Genomic DNA, 21,020 nt, shown 5'->3' on the forward strand with positions numbered 1-21,020 from the left:
TTTGTTGGTATCTCTGGATGACTGTAATTCGTTTTAGGTATCACCAAATGTCATAGATTCAGTTCATTTTCGTACTTTTCACTATTATGAAAATGTTTCAGTGGACATTCTGTTGCCTATCTCTACTTATTTCCTTTGGATAAACTTTTAGAAGTAGAAAAACTTGATAAGAGGGTATAAACACTTCTAAAGCGTCCGATATATAATGTTAAATTACCCTTCAAAGGAGACATACAATTTCCAATTTTCTTCAATAATGTATAGAATATCCTATTTTCCTAATCAACACTACACATACAATTTTTCTTAATTTTGCTAGTTTTTAATTACATTTACTTATTACTAATGTGTCTAACACTTTTATATCTTTATTGGATTTTGTAAATATTTTACGAATAGGCTGTTTATGACCTTTGTACATTTTTCTTTTGGCTCATTTTGGAAATACTTCAGTATAGTAGTGAACATATGACCTAAAAACTGACATTACACAGAAGGAAAATGATCAAGAATGCCATAGAAGATAAAGTGCAAGTTATACTCTGTATGTGATTGTGTTACATGGCATAGAAAGTTATCAGCCAAGAACCAAAAGCCAAGAGGCATGAGAGAAGCATATGGAGTAAGCTGCTGTGCATACTCCCGAGTTCATCCCTGGCATACCTTCCCCTCCCACTGAGATTTCTTGTCATTAACTGTTGTGGAAATAGAACAGATTGAGTGAGTTGTGAATCAAGATCCTCTTACAAATAATCATACAAAAAGCACTGCAACCCAGGGTAGCATATCAGTTGCCACAAAGATAAGGATGCTTTATGCAGGCAAAGACCTTTGAACAGCTAAAGACAGAAGGCTCTTGATACACACTCAGTACAGTGATCTACTTTATCATTCATTCAAACAGATTTTCCCCCTTCATCAGGGCATCTTTTCATTTTATTTGCTATTCAAAACACTAGGACACAAAGGATGCTCTTCATCTTGTGTGCTACTGAAATGAAATCTTGAGGTAGAAAAAAGGGGAAAAAAAACCTTGCCCTAAATTCCCTTTCAAAAGTGAGGTGTGAAAGACATCAAGCAGAGTACACAGCGTTATTGTTGCAAGAAAGTCAATTCTGCAAGTACAGAGTCCAAGGCCAGCAGCAGCAGCTCAATCACTTCCTCACCTACAGTGAATAATAAGAAAAATCCAAGGAGAAAGGGCTCCACTGGGAACATGGAATTTCTCATTGTCCTTCCTCTTGATTATCATTAACATCTATGGGCACAGCTGTTTCCTTTCTCTGAATAATCCTAAAGTCAATGTTATAATATTGGCTCCCTTCTTCCAGCTCCCCAGGGCCTATTATTATACATCATCTCATGTCCTATCCTGAGAAGCAGAAATTCCAAATTTATCTTTTTATTAAGCAGCAAACTAGAATGCATATGTGCTTTAATTTGGTACTTAGAAGATTAAAAATTTTATTTAAATTCGTATAGCCTTGAAAATGTGGTCTTATACGTTCATGGATATGTAAATGCATTTTAATTGCAATGTATAAGCTAAGTGATAATATAGAAGATAACCAAAATCAAAGATATTTTAACAAAATACTAAATATTTATTATATTTAAATTCTCATGACTTTCTTTTTAAAAACCTTTTTTTTCCAAACAGGATGAAGAACTAGGCCATCTCAAAATTCTTCTTGACATAATTTTATATGGTGCAGAATACGTATTTATATATCAGAACCATTATTACATACATTGCTTTAGACTCTATTGTTTTAAGATAAATTGCATTACTTATTGTCTGAATGGGACTTTAAAAAGCCATTAAGGCAAATAATATGCATTTAATTCTCATTAGGACCTTGGTGATATTTATGCCACAGAAAATTTACTACTAGATTGACTCTTCTTTGACTCCAACTAAAAGTTTTATTAGTTCAAGTAACAAAAGAGCTCATGGACAGTGAAAGAATTGAGACAAGATCACATTTACATTCATGGTTATAATCTACTTGGCCCATAGTCACTAAAAAATGCTTCTTTAATAAAAATCTGTACAATGAACAAATTAATAAACAATGTAGCAGTTTTCCCATGTGGCAGTTTTAGGGTAAAGGAGTGGCAACTCCTGAATTTTAAATCCAAATGTTATTTTTCCACACATGAAACAGTGACTCCTAAAATTTGATTATATAGCTACATATATAAATGAATATATACTAGATCTTTCAAGAATATTTTTTCACACTCCCTACTTATAATCCTGTATTCACAGTTTCCTGTTATCCTAAAAGTTAAAATCTATCTGTAAAATTAACACTGGACTTAAAAAGAGGTATATACATACACATCTTCCACCAAATTTGTTTTACTTTAATGTAAGGAAATGGTAAGAATAGTCAAAGCCCGTTCATATAATTAACATTTAAGGAGCAAGCACACTGTTCAACACAGTACGCTATTATGCAATTATTCTGGTTTATTTTTTCTTTCAGGTATAAAAAGTTCTCCTAGTCTAAATTGTCATATATTTTTCTTCTCTGCTGAGATAAGTCTCAGAAACTTGATGATTACCAAGATTTTAGCTGTTATCATCAATTGCCTAGGTTTAACAGAAGAATATTGCTTTGCGAGCCCAGGGGCATAGGGAAGCTGATTGTTTGGAAGGCAATCTGTATATAGTCAGACCTTGGTACCTGTATGGTTCAGAACTTGTCAAATCCTATACTTGTCACATTTTGATGAGAAAAAAAAATTTTCATCAGAACAGACTGACAGTGGACAGAGGAGACAGGGGAGGAGGAAGGAAGGGGAAGGGACTAGTCAAAGAACGTGTATGAATGACCCATGGCCATGGACAACGGGGTGGGGATTGACTGTGGTAGCAAGGCAGGGGATGGGCTGGCCAGTTAGGGCAAAGGGCAAAAAATTGGGACAACTGTAATAAAATAACAATTTAAAAAATGTTTCATTACTCATCACTTGCTTGCCACTTGGCATCCCTTTCTTGTGATGAAACAGAGGCCGACACATCAGTCTCACTGTAGTTTGGTACATCACGAGTTCCAGAATGAATTAATGACAAGTACTAATGTACCACTGTACTTGTTCTCCCTGAAGGATGCCCAGCTTACTTTGACATTAATATTTGATATTATGTGATTTCGTGAATTGACTTTTTAAAGCCCCAGGGGAAAAAACAAGAGCTTCCCCTCCCTCTAGATGTCCCTTTCTTCACTCAATTCTATTAAATGAATAATGGGAAACACCAAACACCGTACATTTTGTCCACATAAAACACAAAAGCTTATTCTATGGTCTGAAAGTGGATTTGGCAAAATTCAATCACAAAAGAAAACAATCCACTGCTAGGATTATACCCGAAAAATCCTAAAACCCTAATTCAAAAAAACCTATGCACCCCTATGTTCATAGCAGCCCTGTTTACAATAGCCAAGTGCTGGAAACAGCCTAAGTGCCCATCTGTAGATGAGTGGATCAAAAAACTGTGGTACATTTACACAATGGAGTACTATGTAGCAGAAAGAAAGAAGGAACTCCTGCCATTTGTGACAACATGGATGGAACTAGAGAAAATTATGCTTAGTGAAATAAGCCAGGCAAAGAAAGAAAAATACCATATGATATCACCTGATACAGGAGACTAAAGAACAACACAGACAAACGAACTAAATAGGCAAAGACTAGAATAGTAGTCAGTAGGGGGTAGGGGAGAGGGAGAGAAGGGGGATAAGTAAGGGAAGGGTCTAGTCAAGGAACATGTATGAATGACTCATGGACATGGACAACGGGGAGGGATATGATTCTGGGAGAAGGGATGGGCTGGGAGGGGGGAGCAATGGGGGAAAAAATGGGACAACTGTAATTGAATAACCACAAAATAAAATAAAATAAAATAAAATAAAATAAAATAAAATAAAAAGAAAACAAGACAAAAAAAAAACACAATTATCTAAGTAGTCCAGGGCACTAAGGTATCTGCCTTTTATTCCATTAGCTTTAATTACTCCGATTTCATGTTTACTTGACTGAATTTTAACTCACTAAAAAATTGATTAATTAATTAATTAACAAGTTTTAACAAAGAGGACATATAGGAAATGATGTTTTCATACCTTTGTACAAGTGAAAAGACAATAGTGTTCTCATGGCTGGATCATATATAGCTAATACCTTCCTTGTTCAAGTTAGAGCCAGGTGGTAAAATTGAACCCTATGTTTTCCAAATATCTCTCAATTTTACATTGTATTTATTTGATTTTATATTAGAAATAATTGTGCTATTTATGTTCCTATTCTTTACCCACAAGATAACCAATAGTAATAGAACATGTATTTTTTTACATTCAAAAACTTGCTTACAACAAACTACAAATTTTTAAAAATTAATCTGTGAAACGGTATCCCACAAAGAGTTAGTTTTGATAGTTGTATTGAGAAAGACAATAATGTAAATATTTTATCAGTTAAAATTCTGAAGACAATACATACCCAAACCTTCCGATTCAAATAGACATGTTTCATCGACCCCTAAATCTCGGCACCAGGATAAGAAATTTGCTGTATTGTCTCGGGCAAAAAAGGAGCCTGAAGGTGCACTGGTTTTGCATGGAATCTTCTTCAAGGGCAGATTCTGATAAAGAAAAAAAAATAAAGAAAAAGAAAAGAAATCTCACTCTGAAGAAATTCTGGCAAAATCATTACAGTGACACATTATACATTTATGACATCATGTGAATAAGAAGGTTAGTGAAGAACTACAGGAAAGGAACAGAAATGTAAGTAAAATTTAGCTGGCATTAAGAGACTATAAAAATCTGTGTCTGTAAACAGACATTTTAGCATCTAGTGATCCTTTCCCTTTTCCTTCTCTTCCATCTACATAGTCTGTCAGTATTCCTAACAAAGTCTGTATAAATATATTTCTCTTTTATGAAAGAAAAATGAAACAGAAATATGATATATGAATATATATAATATACGTAACACACATTTGCAATCTTATGTGCACACACACACTATAAAAATCACACAGTAATTATAAAGTCAAAAAGAAAGCAGCACAATTATATAACATCACAAGTCTCTATCACCAATACTGAAAAAAATATATAAAATCTTTTAACAATAGCATTCTACTATCTTTCTTCTAGATGATTTTCTTTTAAACCATAGGGTACTGTTATATTATAAAATCATTCTGGTTGGATGTCTGCTATCTGACCTTGAAACATATTGCTTACATTCTGCATCATTTCTCTTCTGGCACAAGAAAATTCTTAAGATAGGGAGGGTGTAAACCTATACAGACTTTTCTATGAACAGTTTTTCATAATTTTAGCCAGGAAATCTCCCTTGGCACCATACCAAGCATTTTAAAGAGTTGTGTGGGGATTTTTAGAAAGAGAATATACCAGTTTCCATGGCATTCCCTGAAGTCATACAATGCAACTCTACATGAAAGACAGCCATGAATTTGGATGATCTGGGCTACATAGCTTTGCCTCAAAGATAAAAAAGATCAAGAGAGAGTACTTTGTGATTAAAATTCATAGATAGGCTGTTTCCTCTTTTCACTGTGAACCAGCAAATATAACCAAATGTCACTGATTGTTGAGTCCATATATAGGGATGGTTATAAAAATGAAATAATGGCCCATTAATGGACTGATGATGTTCTGCTAACATCAAACCACTACTAGACTTTTTCATGAGCAAAGATTTTATGGCTAGACAACTAGAACACTCAGTTACTATGTCATTTAAAGGTTATGTCTATCCATCTCCAATCTCTTTTTTGCTGACTAAGTTTGATTTAGGGTAGACATAATTAAAATTTTTGCACGAATACACTAATAGCTAGACAGATATATATTTTAGGTACTATAGATATACACAAATAAAAAGGGGGGTACCTATATAGCAATACACCTTTAACTATTTTGATTAAATGGTTTTCAGAGAAATACTTTTCTATGTGAATTGTAAAAATCAACCAGAAACAGCGTATTATCTCCTTTATAAAATATATACTAACACCAATTAGTATTTATTAAAATTAAAATGCATATATCCTTAAATCTAGCAATTCACCTTCAATAATATATCCTACAGATATATTATCATTACTGCTTAAAAATATATGTATAAGTATATTTATTGCTACAGTGATTGAACAAGACAAAAACTGAAATAAGAATATGTCAAGAGAGGGCAGGTAGAATAAAATACAATACTCAAATACAACAAAATTCTATACAATTGTTTTAAAAAACTAAGATAAATGTATATGCATTGAACCATAAAGATGTTCATTACATACTCTAAAGCAGAAACAATAATTTGCCAACAGATATATATATATACATATATCTATCTCACAATTTTATTTTGTGATGTGTGTATACACACATCCTGTTATATGTATATGTATATAAACACACAATATAGATGGACATATATAAACTTAAATTGCATATAAATATGTTGCATTATGAGTATTGTATTTATTTATATAAAGTTAATTTAGAAAAATTCAGGAAGAATATACATAAGAACAAGAGTAGTTATATTTGAGGAAGGTGACTGATGCATAGAGGATCATTTACTTCTTATTTTACATAATTCAAAATAAATTGTAGGATTCTGAGTGACTTTTCAATATTTTCAGATTAATAGGCAAAATAAATAAATTATGTCAGCCAAAACATAAAAACTGTAGTTTTTGAAAAAAAATCTCTGAGAGGTGACTATAAAGCTTTTTTATGATGAGAATAAGGCAAAGATCATCTTTATGAGCATTAATAGATCCAACACTGAGATGTTGTAAGATCTACTACCTCTGTCCCTGGGTGGGGGAAAAAATCCTTGTGGAACCACTTCAAAAGGATAAATGAATTTGCATACAGAGAGTATAACCTAGGAACTAGAAAATATTTGATATAGCTAAGGGCATACTAGAGGATGTGAGGAGCATGATTTGTATGTCACAAAGGAATTCAATATCCATATTGCATGAAAGAAGCTACAGACTGATTTGACACTTAATCCACAAAGTGACACATTTTGAGGGAATATACACAAGCAACAACCCTCCCCCAAAATTGTTTAGCCAAATTTTTAAGAACTTACCAGGATAAGCACTGAGTATATAAATAAAAATAGCATTTTTCCCTACATACAAGCCTGTGGTCCTTACAAAGGTGTCTATATATCATATACCAAAAATATAAGTATTTATTTAAAATTCATTCATATTGAAAGATATGAAAAGTCATTGTGGGACAAATAAAATGACAGCTGGCTATTGATACATCATAATTTGGAAATTCTCAATACAGAGAAATACATCAGTAACACTAATCTAACAGCTTGGCATTTAAGTGATTTATGGAGTATTTGTTTCTGTTCTGGAGCTGTTAAGATTTAGTGTTTCCATTCAGCTGAAGAGTAGAAGCTGTAAACAGTGTAAAAGAAAGCTTCCAATCATCAAACAGATGAAAATTTTTAATTTTGTAAAATTTTCTAAAAGTTAGCTTCATTAGTTCCAATGACTAATGAACCCTTACATACAGTACCTATAAAGACCATCACATATATGTAACTGGGAGGAAGGATCTCTGCTCACTGGCTGAGGGAGCATAGTTTGTAGGATTCAATATTTTCCCTGATTGCACACCAACCAAAAGCAAAGGGTTGAGGGTCTTCCCAGAGCTGACTTGCCATTTATAACTAAGAGTCTTAGGGCAGAAGTTTGATCTCACTTGAGTTAAATTCAACAATACCAGCACTAAATACTTTTGGAACTTAAAAATATTTTGACACATTTGACACAAAAATACTTATGAAGTTCTGAAAACCTCTTTTAGTTCTATGATTTTTTTTTAATGTTAATTTCTCTAGGTTCTCACGAAAATCCTGAAAAAATTCAGTTCTGAATCTCTTCTTTACTATTAGTAAATAAGATGTAAACCAACTGAAATATTGAATAAAACCAACTTTCACCTTGCCAAGGAAATCTTGAAGAAGAGGTTTAGAATAGAGATCTGCCCTGGTTAATTATGGAAGTATATACTTGAATAGCTGAAAATTGATCAGATATGGAGAGGAATATGTACTTCAGATTTAAAGAACTGGGGATTCAATAGAGAAGCTCCACACATAGCTCATCTGATGTATCTTCCATAGTAGTTTTCCCTTTACTGCTCAATTCTCCAAACAATTCCTACAGTATTTAATTACATGCCATCTCTAATTATTTACTATATTACTTTTTTCAGAGAATTCCATTATATATTATGTCCTCCAAACCTGACTGATGAATGCATGAATGAACTGTTAGACTGGACCCCTCAAACTAGATCATAATCAACATGATAGCAGGAGCAAAGACTGTATTAGAGTTTTTAACATTCTCGAGGGATATGTTTCTAGGACCTTCAAAATTCAATAAATTCTTAGTATAATTATACATAAAATGCTTCCAATAAATTAAGAAATACATAACTGAAAAATGTAAGTAACACCTTCCAACTATTTTTGAAAGTTACTGAATATAGAATGATGGGTAGAGAACAATTGTCAAGCTGAACTGAGATTGGGTAGAAATTCAGGCCCACCTGTACACTAGCAAGGGTCATACTACTATACTCCAGCCTCCATGGTATGGAATTCAATATTTATAATAGCAAAATGAGAAGTGACTACCAATAAACCACTGGGATCATGTGCAAGTAGCCAACAGGATGTATATTAACTTTTCTAATACTAAGAGGCTTAAGTTTATCCTCAGCCTCTCAATGGGAATAGCCCAAGAGATGTACTCATGGCCTCTGAAATACTTAGAGATTGGGTGAATAACATGCAAGAGAATGGTTTGAATTCAAAAAATGGTCTCCCCATTCCCTCAGGCAACAGTCAAGTTAGGTTGCGATAAAACAAATTCTAAAGGCTTTAATTCAATACATTACCATTTAGGTTTGCGCTAGGGCTTTGGAGTCCAATTACCTGAGTTCAAACTCAGCTATGTCGCCTTCTTGCAATGACACTTTGGGGCAAATTAATTAATGTTTCAGTGTCTCAGTCTCCTCTTTTATTCAATAAACATAGAAAATACTGCATATCATTGGCCATGTATATATGAGTGTGGATTAAATAATATAAATTAAGTATAGAAGTATTCAGTAAAGATTATTATTGTTGTCATCAATGCAAGTAAAATATGCTAAATTGCCTATAAATTCCTATTCTCAAATTTTCTTGCAAACATTTAATTTTTTTCTTATGAGTACAAAAACTATAAAAAGATTGGCAAACAACTTCTAACTTCATGCTAAACTTGATCCTCACCTTTATGATAGGTTCCCAATAGAACTTTCTGTAATAATGGAAATTTTCTATATCTATATTACCCATTAGATTGACATATAGCTACTGAGCACTTGAACAGTGGTGAGTGTGGCCGGAGACTAATTTTTCAATTTTATTTAATTTTATTCAGTTTATAGACACATGTGGCTTGTGGCTATAATATTAGATAACACCTTCATAATAAGGAAAGTTCAGCCATTTTTGAAAGGTTAAGAGAGTCCAATATTTGACCACTTCACTAGATTCCCTCTAACTGATATCATCCCAAGGTCTTTAACTCCCCTCAAATCCCAATATAATAGTTACTGAAATACACATCTATGTTGGTCATTTATAAAGAGTTTACTTATATACTGCAGAGTTCAACATGTGTGTCTTAGTTATGGTGTCATGGGCATTGTAGCTTCAAAAGGGCAGGAGTGACTAATTCTATTGATAATACTTATAATAATCTACTCCTAGAGAACCAGGATCTTGTTTATCATTATACAGCCACAGGGCTAAATATAGTGCTTTGCACATAAGCACTACTAACATTGTTTTGTGAATCATATGGTGGGTGGGAAAAAAGGGAATTAACACTGCAGAGGCCTACCATAGTCTAGGCACACAACCCAACTTACATTCATATAGATTATCCTACTTAATTCTCAAAAAGTGGTGTCATGAATCACATACCATTAATTAGGTAGTTATAGTATCTACATTTTCCAATAGTATCTCCAATTCTCCCAAGAAAATAATGAACTCATGCATGGTTAAAATCAAATCATTCAGCCTCTTGAGCCCATAGCATTTCTAATTTTTCCAGAGAGATCACAAATGCCTGAAATTTAATATATTTCAGCATTTGATTTGTTCCCATTTTTTGTCCATGAGACATTAAAATAAAGAATTTGTATTCTCTCCCATATATTCAAACTAGACAAAAATTAAGAGAATGATGTATTTACTTCTCTATATACAGCAAACTGAAAATTTAATACTAGTAAGTTTAAAGTAATCTGTTCTTCACAAAAGTTTGAAGTATATTACTCCCCTTCATTTTTAGTTATTTCAGATATAAAACAGAAGAGATATAAAAAAAGATGTGGAAAATGCCAAGAATTAATATATTTCCTTTTCCAAAGAGTATACAGAATGTACTGTTCAAATACGCAGTCAATAAAGTCACATTTTCCATGAGAGAATTAATGTTTCCATCCTCTTACCACTTTTAGTTTTATTGAAAAAAATTCAATAAAATTATTTCATTGAACAGTCACAGCATCAAGATATCTAAATGTAATTTCTAAGTGACTTTAGAAAGGATGACAATATATCCTTTAAGATCAAAATTATTAAAATTAAAAATAGGGGGAAAATTCTCTCTGGTACCTCAACTTCTCCTGAGGACTCTGCAATAGGACCTCATGCCTCAGACAAACTGAGTCAGAATTTGGTACAGAAGCAATTTGTCTCACTAGGACTGAATTCAATACAGACCTCTCCACTCCTTTCACTCCCCGATATATTGAGGGAAAACAGAATTTGCCTACCCAAAATTTGCTTTTGGGGATACCGACTATTTTGAACGTGGTCATTGTTAAGAAACAAAAGTCTCAGGAAAAAGTTTTGACCTTCTCCTCTACTGCCTAAAAGAATTTAGATAAGAGGACTAGCTCCAGGAAGTGACCTATCCTTATAGATAAACATGGTTTAAAAAGAACTAGGTGTGAGAGACAGGGAGGATCCTGGCAAGGCCCCTTTGATCCAAGTTCTCTCTGTGTCTTATTGTTAAAGATGGCTCAGCGAGCATTTATTTACCAAACATTTGCTTTTCCATCTCTAAGTGAATTATCTTTCTGCCCTCTGAAGTCCCAAAACACACATACCATTTTCTCCTTAGCTCAAAGTGGTATACAAGACTCAACTAACTAATTTGTCTTTGGAGTCCATATTCTTATAAAACCCCTGTATGTGAATATAAAATAAGTTTGGTTCTTTTCTCCTGATAATCTGCCTCGTGTCAACTGAATTATTAGACAAACCAGAAGAACTTAAAAGAATAGAAGGAAAATTATATTTCCTTCCTCACAATATATTTTACTTTATAGAGAACAAGTCTTACAGCAAAATTTGATGCAATCTTTATGCTATAATGCTGTAAGAATATTCACATAAATAAAGAAATGTGAAAAAAGGCTTCTCATAGCAGAATTCTTGTATACCCTGTACAATGAAGGAAAATCATGTAAATAACATAGAAAATAGTTTAAGTATTTTGAATTATCTGAAATTATCTCTGGTATAATATGGAATGATGTTAGAAATGATGGTCAAACCTCATACTCAAATTTCAGGCTTAAAAGATGAAGTGGACAATAAAAAGTTAAGATATAAATGAGTTGAAAACTTATGTCTACATAAAAACCTTCACATATATATTTATAGAGGCTTTACTCATAATTGCCTAACATTGAGAGCAATTAAGATATCTTTCTGTAGATGAATGAATAAATAACCTGTGGTACAGCTGGACAATGGAATATTATTCATAACTAAAAAGAAATGAGCTATTAAGTCATAGAAGACATGGTGGAACCTTAAATGTATGTTATAAAGTGAAAGAAACCCATCTGAAAGGCTAAGTATTGTATGACTCCAACTATATGACATTCTGGAAAAGGTAAAACTATAGGGATGGTAAAATGATATAGGGCTTTGGGGGAGGTGGTAAATAAATTCATGAGATTCATTTATCACATGAGATTTTTAAGGCAGGGAAAGTATTCTGAGTGATATTATAATGGTAAATATATGTCATTATACATTTGTCAAAACCCAGAGAATACATAGCAAGAGTGAATCCTCATATAACTTTGGAATTTGAGTGACAAGGATGTGTCACTGTAGGTTCACTACTTGTAACAAATATACCATTCAGGTACTCTGTGCTCAATCTTGCTATGACCCTAAAACTGCTCTAAAAATTAAAGTCTATAAAAAAGTAATTATGTCACTGATTGTTGTTTAAGATGCATCAATGGCCTCACCAAGGAGAAAATGTAGGAAATCCAACAACAAATGCATTCTTTCCATTTGTATATGTATTGTGCCCAATTTTACATATACACATTCCACATGGGAATCATTAACTAAATGCTCTGCTACTACGCAAAGCTTCTGTTCTCCCATCTAATTGTTTACATGTGACTTGACAGAGATTGGCTTCCTAAAAACTCCAAAAGTCTAGTCTCACACTTTAAATTCACTTAAATATTGGGACTGCCTAAAAATTTTAGTAGAAATTTAATCTGATTCAACTTAACCAAACATTATTAAAGCACAGCTCTGTACCATTTTTTAACCTGAGGTACCAGGGACTGAAATACAAAAAAAAAAAAAAAAATAAAGTCAAGGTATATTTCTGAAGACCCTCAGTGTCTTTGAGAACAGACTTAAAAATCCTAATATCATATGGTAAGAATTACAATAGAAGTTTATTTAAATAGAAGCTTAAATGTAGTTCTTTGGGAAATTTAAAAGTATGCACTTAACTTTGGGGAGAAGTTGATTGGGCATCATTACAGAAAGACGTTACAAAGGAAAAGCAATTTACAAAATGGGAAGATCTCAAGTGCTCACCAGGCATAAAAAGAGACAGAGAGAGAAAGAGAGAATGGCAGTGTATTGCATTACATGAAACATCTGGCAGAAGCTTGAACAAGCATGCGTGTTACGGATGAGTACAGAACACATGTATAGGAGAAAATGAGTCCAGAAAAGTCAACTGGGCCAGGATCCCAAAAGGTATTTCATGCCTAACAAGAATTACTAATATGGTAATCTCAAAGGCCCAAAAGAGGCCAGGCAGATTAAATAACAGAATGAAGTGGTTACTCCAGGGAACTCCATGGAATGGTGGAGATGGTGGAAACTGAAGAGTTCATTCCATGTCCAGGAGGAGCAGCCATTTCATTTAGTTCTAACTCATTGTGACCATAAAGAGATGCAGTCCCAATGTTGTTTGATCTCCAAGATTTCAGAAGAATTTGGAAATCCGGATATTTTCATGTGAACATTCCCCGATTTTGAACAACTGGATCTATAGGCAGATGTATAGGGTTTGACAACTTACAATCTCAGTGCTCATAATGGGGTGGGGGGTAGTAAAATGATTTTTACATTTTAAACTACAAAGTAACCAAATTATGTGTGTGCTTTGGAAAAATAACTATGTCATTTGTTGTCAAAGCTGGATTAAGGGAATAAAGAAAAAATAGGTAATTCTATAGAAGCAACAAAACAGTAATTTCTTTTTCTTTGTCCATTTCCATCTCAGAACACCTCTAAATCACAGCTAGAGTAGCAAGACTGGAAGAGTGAGGTTTGAATGGGAGGAAGAGAAACTTCTCTGAATATGAAAGATTTCTTAGAAAAAAGGATTGTGGGATACTAGGTGTGACAGTCCCTCAGATTCTCAACAAAATGAAAACTAATAGCCTATTATTAATTATTTATAGGAAATAAAACAAATTTATGATAGTTTTAAAGATGTTTTTGAGAATGCATGTCAGTTTTCTGTGTTCCTTCTACAATCAAGGAACTACCTTAAGGAAATAGGCAGGAAAATTATTTTAAAATATATCTTGAGCCCTGACCAGCATGGCTTGGTTGTTTGGGAATCATTCCACAAACCAAAAGTTCACTGATTCAATTCCCATACAGGGCACATGTCTGGATTGCAGTTCAGTCCCCAGTTGGAGCGCATACAAGAGGCAACCGATGTTTTTCCCTCACATTGATATTTCTCTCCCTCTCTTTCTCCCTCCCTTCCCCTTTCTCTAAAAATAAATAAAATCCTTAAAAGAATGTATCTTGAATTTTTCCTTTCCAACAAACTCTTTGTATATTCAAAGATGTAATAATTTATAATTATTAACAGCAAATTTTGAGTTCACAGAGTCACTGATTCTAATATTTTAGTTTAACCTACTTTTATGGTACCCATCTGCAATGCATCCAACAAAGAAAAGCATTTTCAGACGTCTAAAGGTTGTTTTATAGGTGGATTCCAGGAAACCCAATTTATTTTAGTGGCTTACAGATTTCTAAACATTTTTTAAGCAAAAACTGTCCTCATTTTTTTGGTAACTTCACAGCACTGTAGACTTTGGGCACTCAGATATCTTAAGTGCCCATCAGGTGACAGACAATGTGTCCCATCTTCTAATTTTTTTCAACATGCTATGCATTTGTGTCTCCACTCCACATTCCAATCATAACAGACTTTTCAAAAGGCAAATGGAGTTTCCTAGTGCTTTCAGGACAAGGACAAAGCTCCTTATATTATAGCTTCCATGGTGTGAATTAGCTTGGCTCCTACCTGCTGACCCAGCACGCCTCACTGTGTCCCACAGCCACACACTAGCTCCTGAAGGCGTGGTAGAAAAACCAGTGTCCCTGATCTAGAAGGAAAGGTCAATCCTTCATAACAGTTAGAACAAAATAGACTCTCAAGAGATTTTCTGAATTTATTCATAATTTAATTGGTTCATTCCGATTTAGGATTCCTATCTTTTTTTTTTTTTTTTTTACTTTAAAAGTTTAATTATTTTTAACAATCTTGATTGAGGTAGGTTGTTTTTTTTTTTTTTTTTAATTTTTGCTTCAAGATATACAAATGGCTCCATTGTTTATTTCTTATATGGAGCAGGGATGCCAGCAAGGCACCCATTAGACAAGCAGCCTAAGGTGATGTGAAATTAGACATGACTAGCAAAGTAGCATAAACACTACATACATACTAGACAGCTTCATGCATGACATGTAATGCATTTTCAAGCTGCTAAGTAAAACAATAGAAGGTATTCATGTAGTCAGCCTCTGAAAGCTTAGGGTACAGTTGAAGAGTTCTATGGACTGACTATAAACTGAATTACCTCATCTAAAAAACATTATGCCACTATTCTGTAATGCACCAGTACCATACACCTTGGACCACACACTCATAAATAGGGTGAGTAGTTACATTTTAAATCGTTCAGCAATCCTCAGCCATTTTTAAGTTCAAAAGGAACACTTTTCCCCTAATTTTCAGTCCCTTAAATAAGGCTCTTGTTATGAAGTCTGTAAATATTCCCCTTTAAGAAATGTCATGCATATTCATTATTGATTTGTTCAAGTGACCTCAATTTCTCCAAAGCATTTAGTAACAGTTCATTTAAAAATAATTAATTTTCTCGTTTCCATATGGTGAGAGTGACTTTTCATGACACAGTGTTCTATATCCACAGTGCTTTGAAACGGCAGTGACCACAATCAGGGCTATCAAGTATCACGAAAACAGGTCCCCAGTTACACTCCTTTTACAATCTTGTCCTACCCATGAGCCTGCGTGCGGTTAAGTGCAGGATGTAAGCCGGTAAGTGGAAGAGATGATGTCGTCATGGAAAAATTTGATCAGGTTTACTTTTTATGCTCAGGGGGCAATATCCTGCTGGTCCTGTGGAATTATGTATATGAAAAAGTGCGTGTGCGTGCGTGTGCGTGCGTGTGTGTGTGTCTGTGTGTGTGTACCTCCTTCTTCTAATCCAGAATTTGTTTTAATTTGTTTTCATGCTTTCTGAAAGTTCAACTCAACATGTTGTATTTTTACTCTTATGCTGCATGTGCCTTTAATGCAACTGTTACTTACTGTACCAAATACTAACTTATAGTTTAAACTTTTAAAAACCAAGAACTTCCGGCCAGTTTTGAAGGAGGGTCTTTTATTCAGCAGTTTCACATAAACCTGTAGCCTCTGAAACTTGGTAAATTTCTAACTGTTGCCACCTGGTCTGCCTTACCCCCCTTACTCTGGAATGCAGAGACTCTGAGCAGAGCACTGGATAGGCTAGAAATAGTCTCTCTCACATCTCAGCTAAAATTGCTCATCAGAAGCAAACTCCAATACAACATTAGACTTTGGGGAAATAACAGCTTATTCTAGTTTATTTTAAAAGGCTGGCTTAAGCAAAGAAAAAAAGAAAGACTCATGGACACAAACAACGGTATGGTGATTTCCAGGGGGAAAAGGGTGTGGGGAGGGAGAAGAGGGTGAAGGGGGATAAATGATGATGGGAGGAGACTTGACTTGCGGTGGTGAACACACAATATACAGATGATATATTATAAATTGTACACCCGAAATGTCACTCCATAAATTCAATAAAAAATAAAAATTAAATAGTTGATAACAACTTGTTAACAATAGCTTAAAAAAAGGAGTAAACATGAGAACAGATTATATTTTACTCTCCTCTAATGGGAGGGGAATTCTGAAATAATTATGATTCATTTCATTTGCTTCAAGTACATAAAAAGAAAGCTGTCTCGGACAAGAGTGCTTGCTACAAAGGTTAATTTCAAGTTTTGCACATGGTCATTTTCCATTAGTCTTGGACCTAACCACTTGTACAAACAACAGTAAGTATGTAAAGCCAAAATATAGTTTAACTTCTAATTCCATCTATAGATAATTCAACAAACTTTATACTATCTTAAGTAATTTTTTCAAAGAACTCAGCCTACCTTCTTAGATACTTACTGGATTTCTCTGCCACTCACCAAAGGAGTTATATGATAAGAGGGGGAGTGGCAATTCCTCTATGATTCTTTGAGGACAAGCAAAAGGAATAACTTAGACCTTCACTTTATAATAATAAAAAGAATAAAAGATTTATTAATGTGTGAGTAGTAGGAATGGTCAAATTAATGTATTAAAATCCACTTAAAATCATTGCAATAGGCCCATATATAAAGGATATAAACACAATGGGAACTGCAGAATACATTTTATAAAGCAACTATTATTTTTAATTGATATAACTTTTGATTAAGGAAGTAGATGAGACACACTAAAAATAAAATTGTAATAAAATATGTGTATAAAAACATTTCAGTGTATATTTCATGTTTTAAGTTCTATTTTAAAGTCAACCACACAATAAAATATAGACTTTCTCTTCTTTAATCTGGAACTGCTGAAAATTAATTTTTTTCAGATCACTTTATAAGCTTGATTGCAAAATCTATGTATTAACACATACATCATATTTCTCCATAATACAGAGTATATTTTTTGAGGAGACTATCTTTGTCACACCCTTTCCCGCAACCAACACATATGCATATTAACATCACGGTAAATATCATCTCTTATTCCTAACAAATAACATATATAAATAGGACTCAATTATCATAAAATAGTTATAGTTCATCCCTGGCTGGTTTGGCTCAGTGGATTGAGCGTCGGCCTGCGAGCTAAGTGTCGCTGGTTCGATCTTCCAGTCAGGGCACATCAGAGAAGGAAAACTCTGACTCCAAAACACCTCCGCTGCCTTGCGGCATACCTCTTCAGGGGAAAGGCTAAGGGAGTAAACCCCGACAGAAAATCCGGAGCCGGAGTCCCTAAGGCGGTTTGACGTTGTAGTCAACACCGGCAACTCCTGCGGCGCACCTGAAGCCAAGCTGTATTGACTCCGTCTTTCCCTTGGACCCTTCAGCTGCGAAGAGAGGGGGGGTCTGCTGCATGGGCAACAGCAGACCCTCCATATCACCCTGCCCAGGCTCTGTAGCTTCAGCTTCACTGGAGAGGATACTCCAGCGTCATCGCAAGATGTCGATTCAACACGGGAGGAGACAGATACCGTGTCACTCCCGAGTCGGACTGCACAGCCATTCTCGGCGGTGCAGATAGACTCTTAAGAAGCTACACCATCGTCTCTCGAGACGGACGGCTGCCGATGAGTTATAGTTCATAATATTCTATATCATTTTAAGTTAAAAAAATGATGAATTTACTGTACTCCATGATCATTTTTATCTCCTTTTTGCATTATCCATTGATTAATCAAATAACACACTTTTGGAAAGCCAATAGTAGCATTTATTACTCATTGTGCTTAAACACTGAAATTCTCTGATTCCCTCCTGCACTTTTACAGTATATTTTTATCTTGGTTGTTAAATAGTGTTTTTGGAGATGGCTAATTAGAGGCTCTGAGAAGAAACAATAGTTCTTATATTCCCATTTCACTCTCCAACTATTTTTATTGGACAAAAAAGCAGTTATTGAGAAAAAGATGCAAAAATAACTCACAGTGATTCATCTTTATAGTTCCTTCAGTAATTGAAAGATACAACTCTTAATTACTGTAACAATACCTCGTTTTAGTTCAAAAATACCTCTTAAGAATCTGTTACATGAAAGGCCCCACAATTATTCATTTTCCTAATTCTCAATGGTGAGCAGTTCCATAAAACCACAGTTGTCACTCATCTGATTCTATGTTATTGGGACCATGGCAAAAACTATAAACAGAACTAAAATATAACCCTCAAGTTGAATAAAACATTTGAATATTAATATGATCATTTTGCCATTATTTTTTTCTTTAGATAATGCTCTGAACTCAAATAATAACATATCGCATGACTATATAATAACATCTACAATTAATTAAATGATTAACCTCTCCCAGAATTCTCTTACTAACTAGTTTAGACCCCCAGGGTCTGTTACATCAGCCAATCTCTTGTCATCTTGTCAACACTTGATGTCCTCAGATTTTTCTTCCCCTCAACACCCTGAAAATTTGCTAGTTCTCTGTCTTCTCCACTACTTAAAAGTCAACTTTGTTCCTTACAATTTTGAATATCAAGGACTTCTGAGTTAAGCAAAACCAGAAGAGGGAGGAATTTTAAACTTAGTGAGAATAGAAGTCTTCAGCATTAAAAACTAAGGATTGCTAAAACCCACTGATAACAACATTTTGGATCTACAAGTATATAGCTACATTGGGCCGTCCATGCATTATCCATCCAAAAACATATCTACTGGGCACCTATATACTAGTTGTTTTATATATATATATATATATATATATATATATATATATATATATATGGATAAAACATAAAGCATATCTTCAAGTATCTTACAATCTAATAAAGACAAGTAATCAACTAAGTATAACAATATGGTACAGATGCTCTGACAGATGGGGAAACCATAACTATGGAGGGGATCATAAAAGACATCTCTCCTCTTCCAGGATCCCTTTTTCCTACCTTTGGGAAATAAACCCTTTCTGATTTTTTTCAGCCTGAGCAAATGTCAATCAAGGTGAGGCCATGGCCTGGTCAGAGAGTTGGCTGTTAATCACACTAATCAGATTCTCTCTTGCTAAAATTTGAATTGTGAGACGAATAATAAAAAAAAAATTTAATAGCTTAATGCTAATGAGCACCCATATGTTGTAGGTAATACTCAGTGCTTATGTATATCAATTTATTTAGTCTTCATAGCAACTTGATAATGTAGGTATTATTACTATCTACATGTTACAAATGAAGAAATTAAGACACAAAAAGTTAAGTGATTTTCTCAGGTAATAAATGGAGTCAGGATTTAAACCATGAGGTCTGGCTGCTGAGTCCACACTATTAACCATTTCCATTTAGCTGTGCTTTCTACTAAAAAAATGTTTAAAATGATTGTTTCTGACAGTAGCACTCTAAAGTGACTGCCCATGTATCCATGCTCTATAACCTTAAGGACTGGTACAAATCCTAGGCTCTCCAAGGCCTTTGTTTGTTATTTTAGGTACCAGAGAGTAAAGTTCAGAAATCAACACTCAGAAAAATATTAAATATTTAGAATTGGTGTTCAGGCTCATATGGGAACGTATGGAATGGAAATCTAGCAGCCCGTGTTTTATGTTGGGGTTGAAGAATAAACCCTTTTTGTGGTGTTTTAAACTTATACTATTTGAGGGTCCTTTTATGAAAATAAATACAGGATTATGAATATAAACTCAGATACTTATTTAAGATAACAACAGAAGGCACAACAAATTGATAACTTTAAAAGATGATAAACACTAGAACTATCACAAAGTATAGAAAAATAACATAATATTTTTAATAATTAACTGCCTGACAGGACCTTATTTTGTTTTTCCTTGTAGATTTTGTCTTTATACTTTTTGATTGCCTCTTCATAAACAATAATTTAGAAATATCTTCATAGGGAGAATAGAACGACTACCCAGTTCTTCTTTCAGTATAATTAATCAGAACAAATGGTTTTAACATTTTCATAAATTTTGCAACTTACAAAAGTTCTCTAGTCAAATCTGGAGAAATCTATCAGGTTTCTTTTGCATGTGAGCCTTAGAATATAGAAAAATTTTCCACAGAATAGCTATGATATAATGAATTTAAATAATATAACTTGTGTTTTGTATTGGTTCCTATCCTTTGCTTAATTGCTTATTCCTGTTTTCAAATAGGAAAGAGCTAACATTCTTATTGTGGAGGAGGGGCAGAGACATGAAAAGGACAGATAAATTGGGAGGTGAAAACAGCAAGCACTTCTTCAGGAAGTAGGGAAGGGACATGGTGGACTCCCCCATCCCTGGTACTCTCCTGGACTAGGCTAAGAAAAGGGTATCAATTAACCTGGACACTCCTGAAACAATTGCTCTGTCCTTAAAATGTCAGCTAGCCACAGCCATAGCTGACAACCTCTACCAGGTACCAAAATACTGCAGCCTGGATCAGGATGGATTTGATTCATCTCGCCACAAGACTCCTGGCCAACACAG

At 34.1% G+C, this 21,020-nt stretch overlaps 1 protein-coding gene across 4 annotated transcripts in view; it reads right to left on the bottom strand.

Annotated features, from left to right (window-relative positions):
- Positions 1-21,020, bottom strand: part of GAS2 (growth arrest specific 2) — a 118,746-nt gene that overhangs the window by 72,983 nt on the left and 24,743 nt on the right. For all 4 annotated transcript variants that reach the window (XM_090267621.1, XM_090267620.1, XM_090267619.1 and 1 more), the window contains exon 4: positions 4,510-4,651. In XM_090267621.1, the coding sequence (XP_090123747.1) occupies positions 4,510-4,651 (142 nt within the window). The remainder of the gene's footprint in view (positions 1-4,509; positions 4,652-21,020) is intronic.

This window comes from Furipterus horrens, unplaced genomic scaffold (assembly GCF_987537825.1).
Source record: "Furipterus horrens unplaced genomic scaffold, mFurHor1.1.pri manual_scaffold_2, whole genome shotgun sequence".
NCBI lineage: Eukaryota > Metazoa > Chordata > Mammalia > Chiroptera > Furipteridae > Furipterus > Furipterus horrens.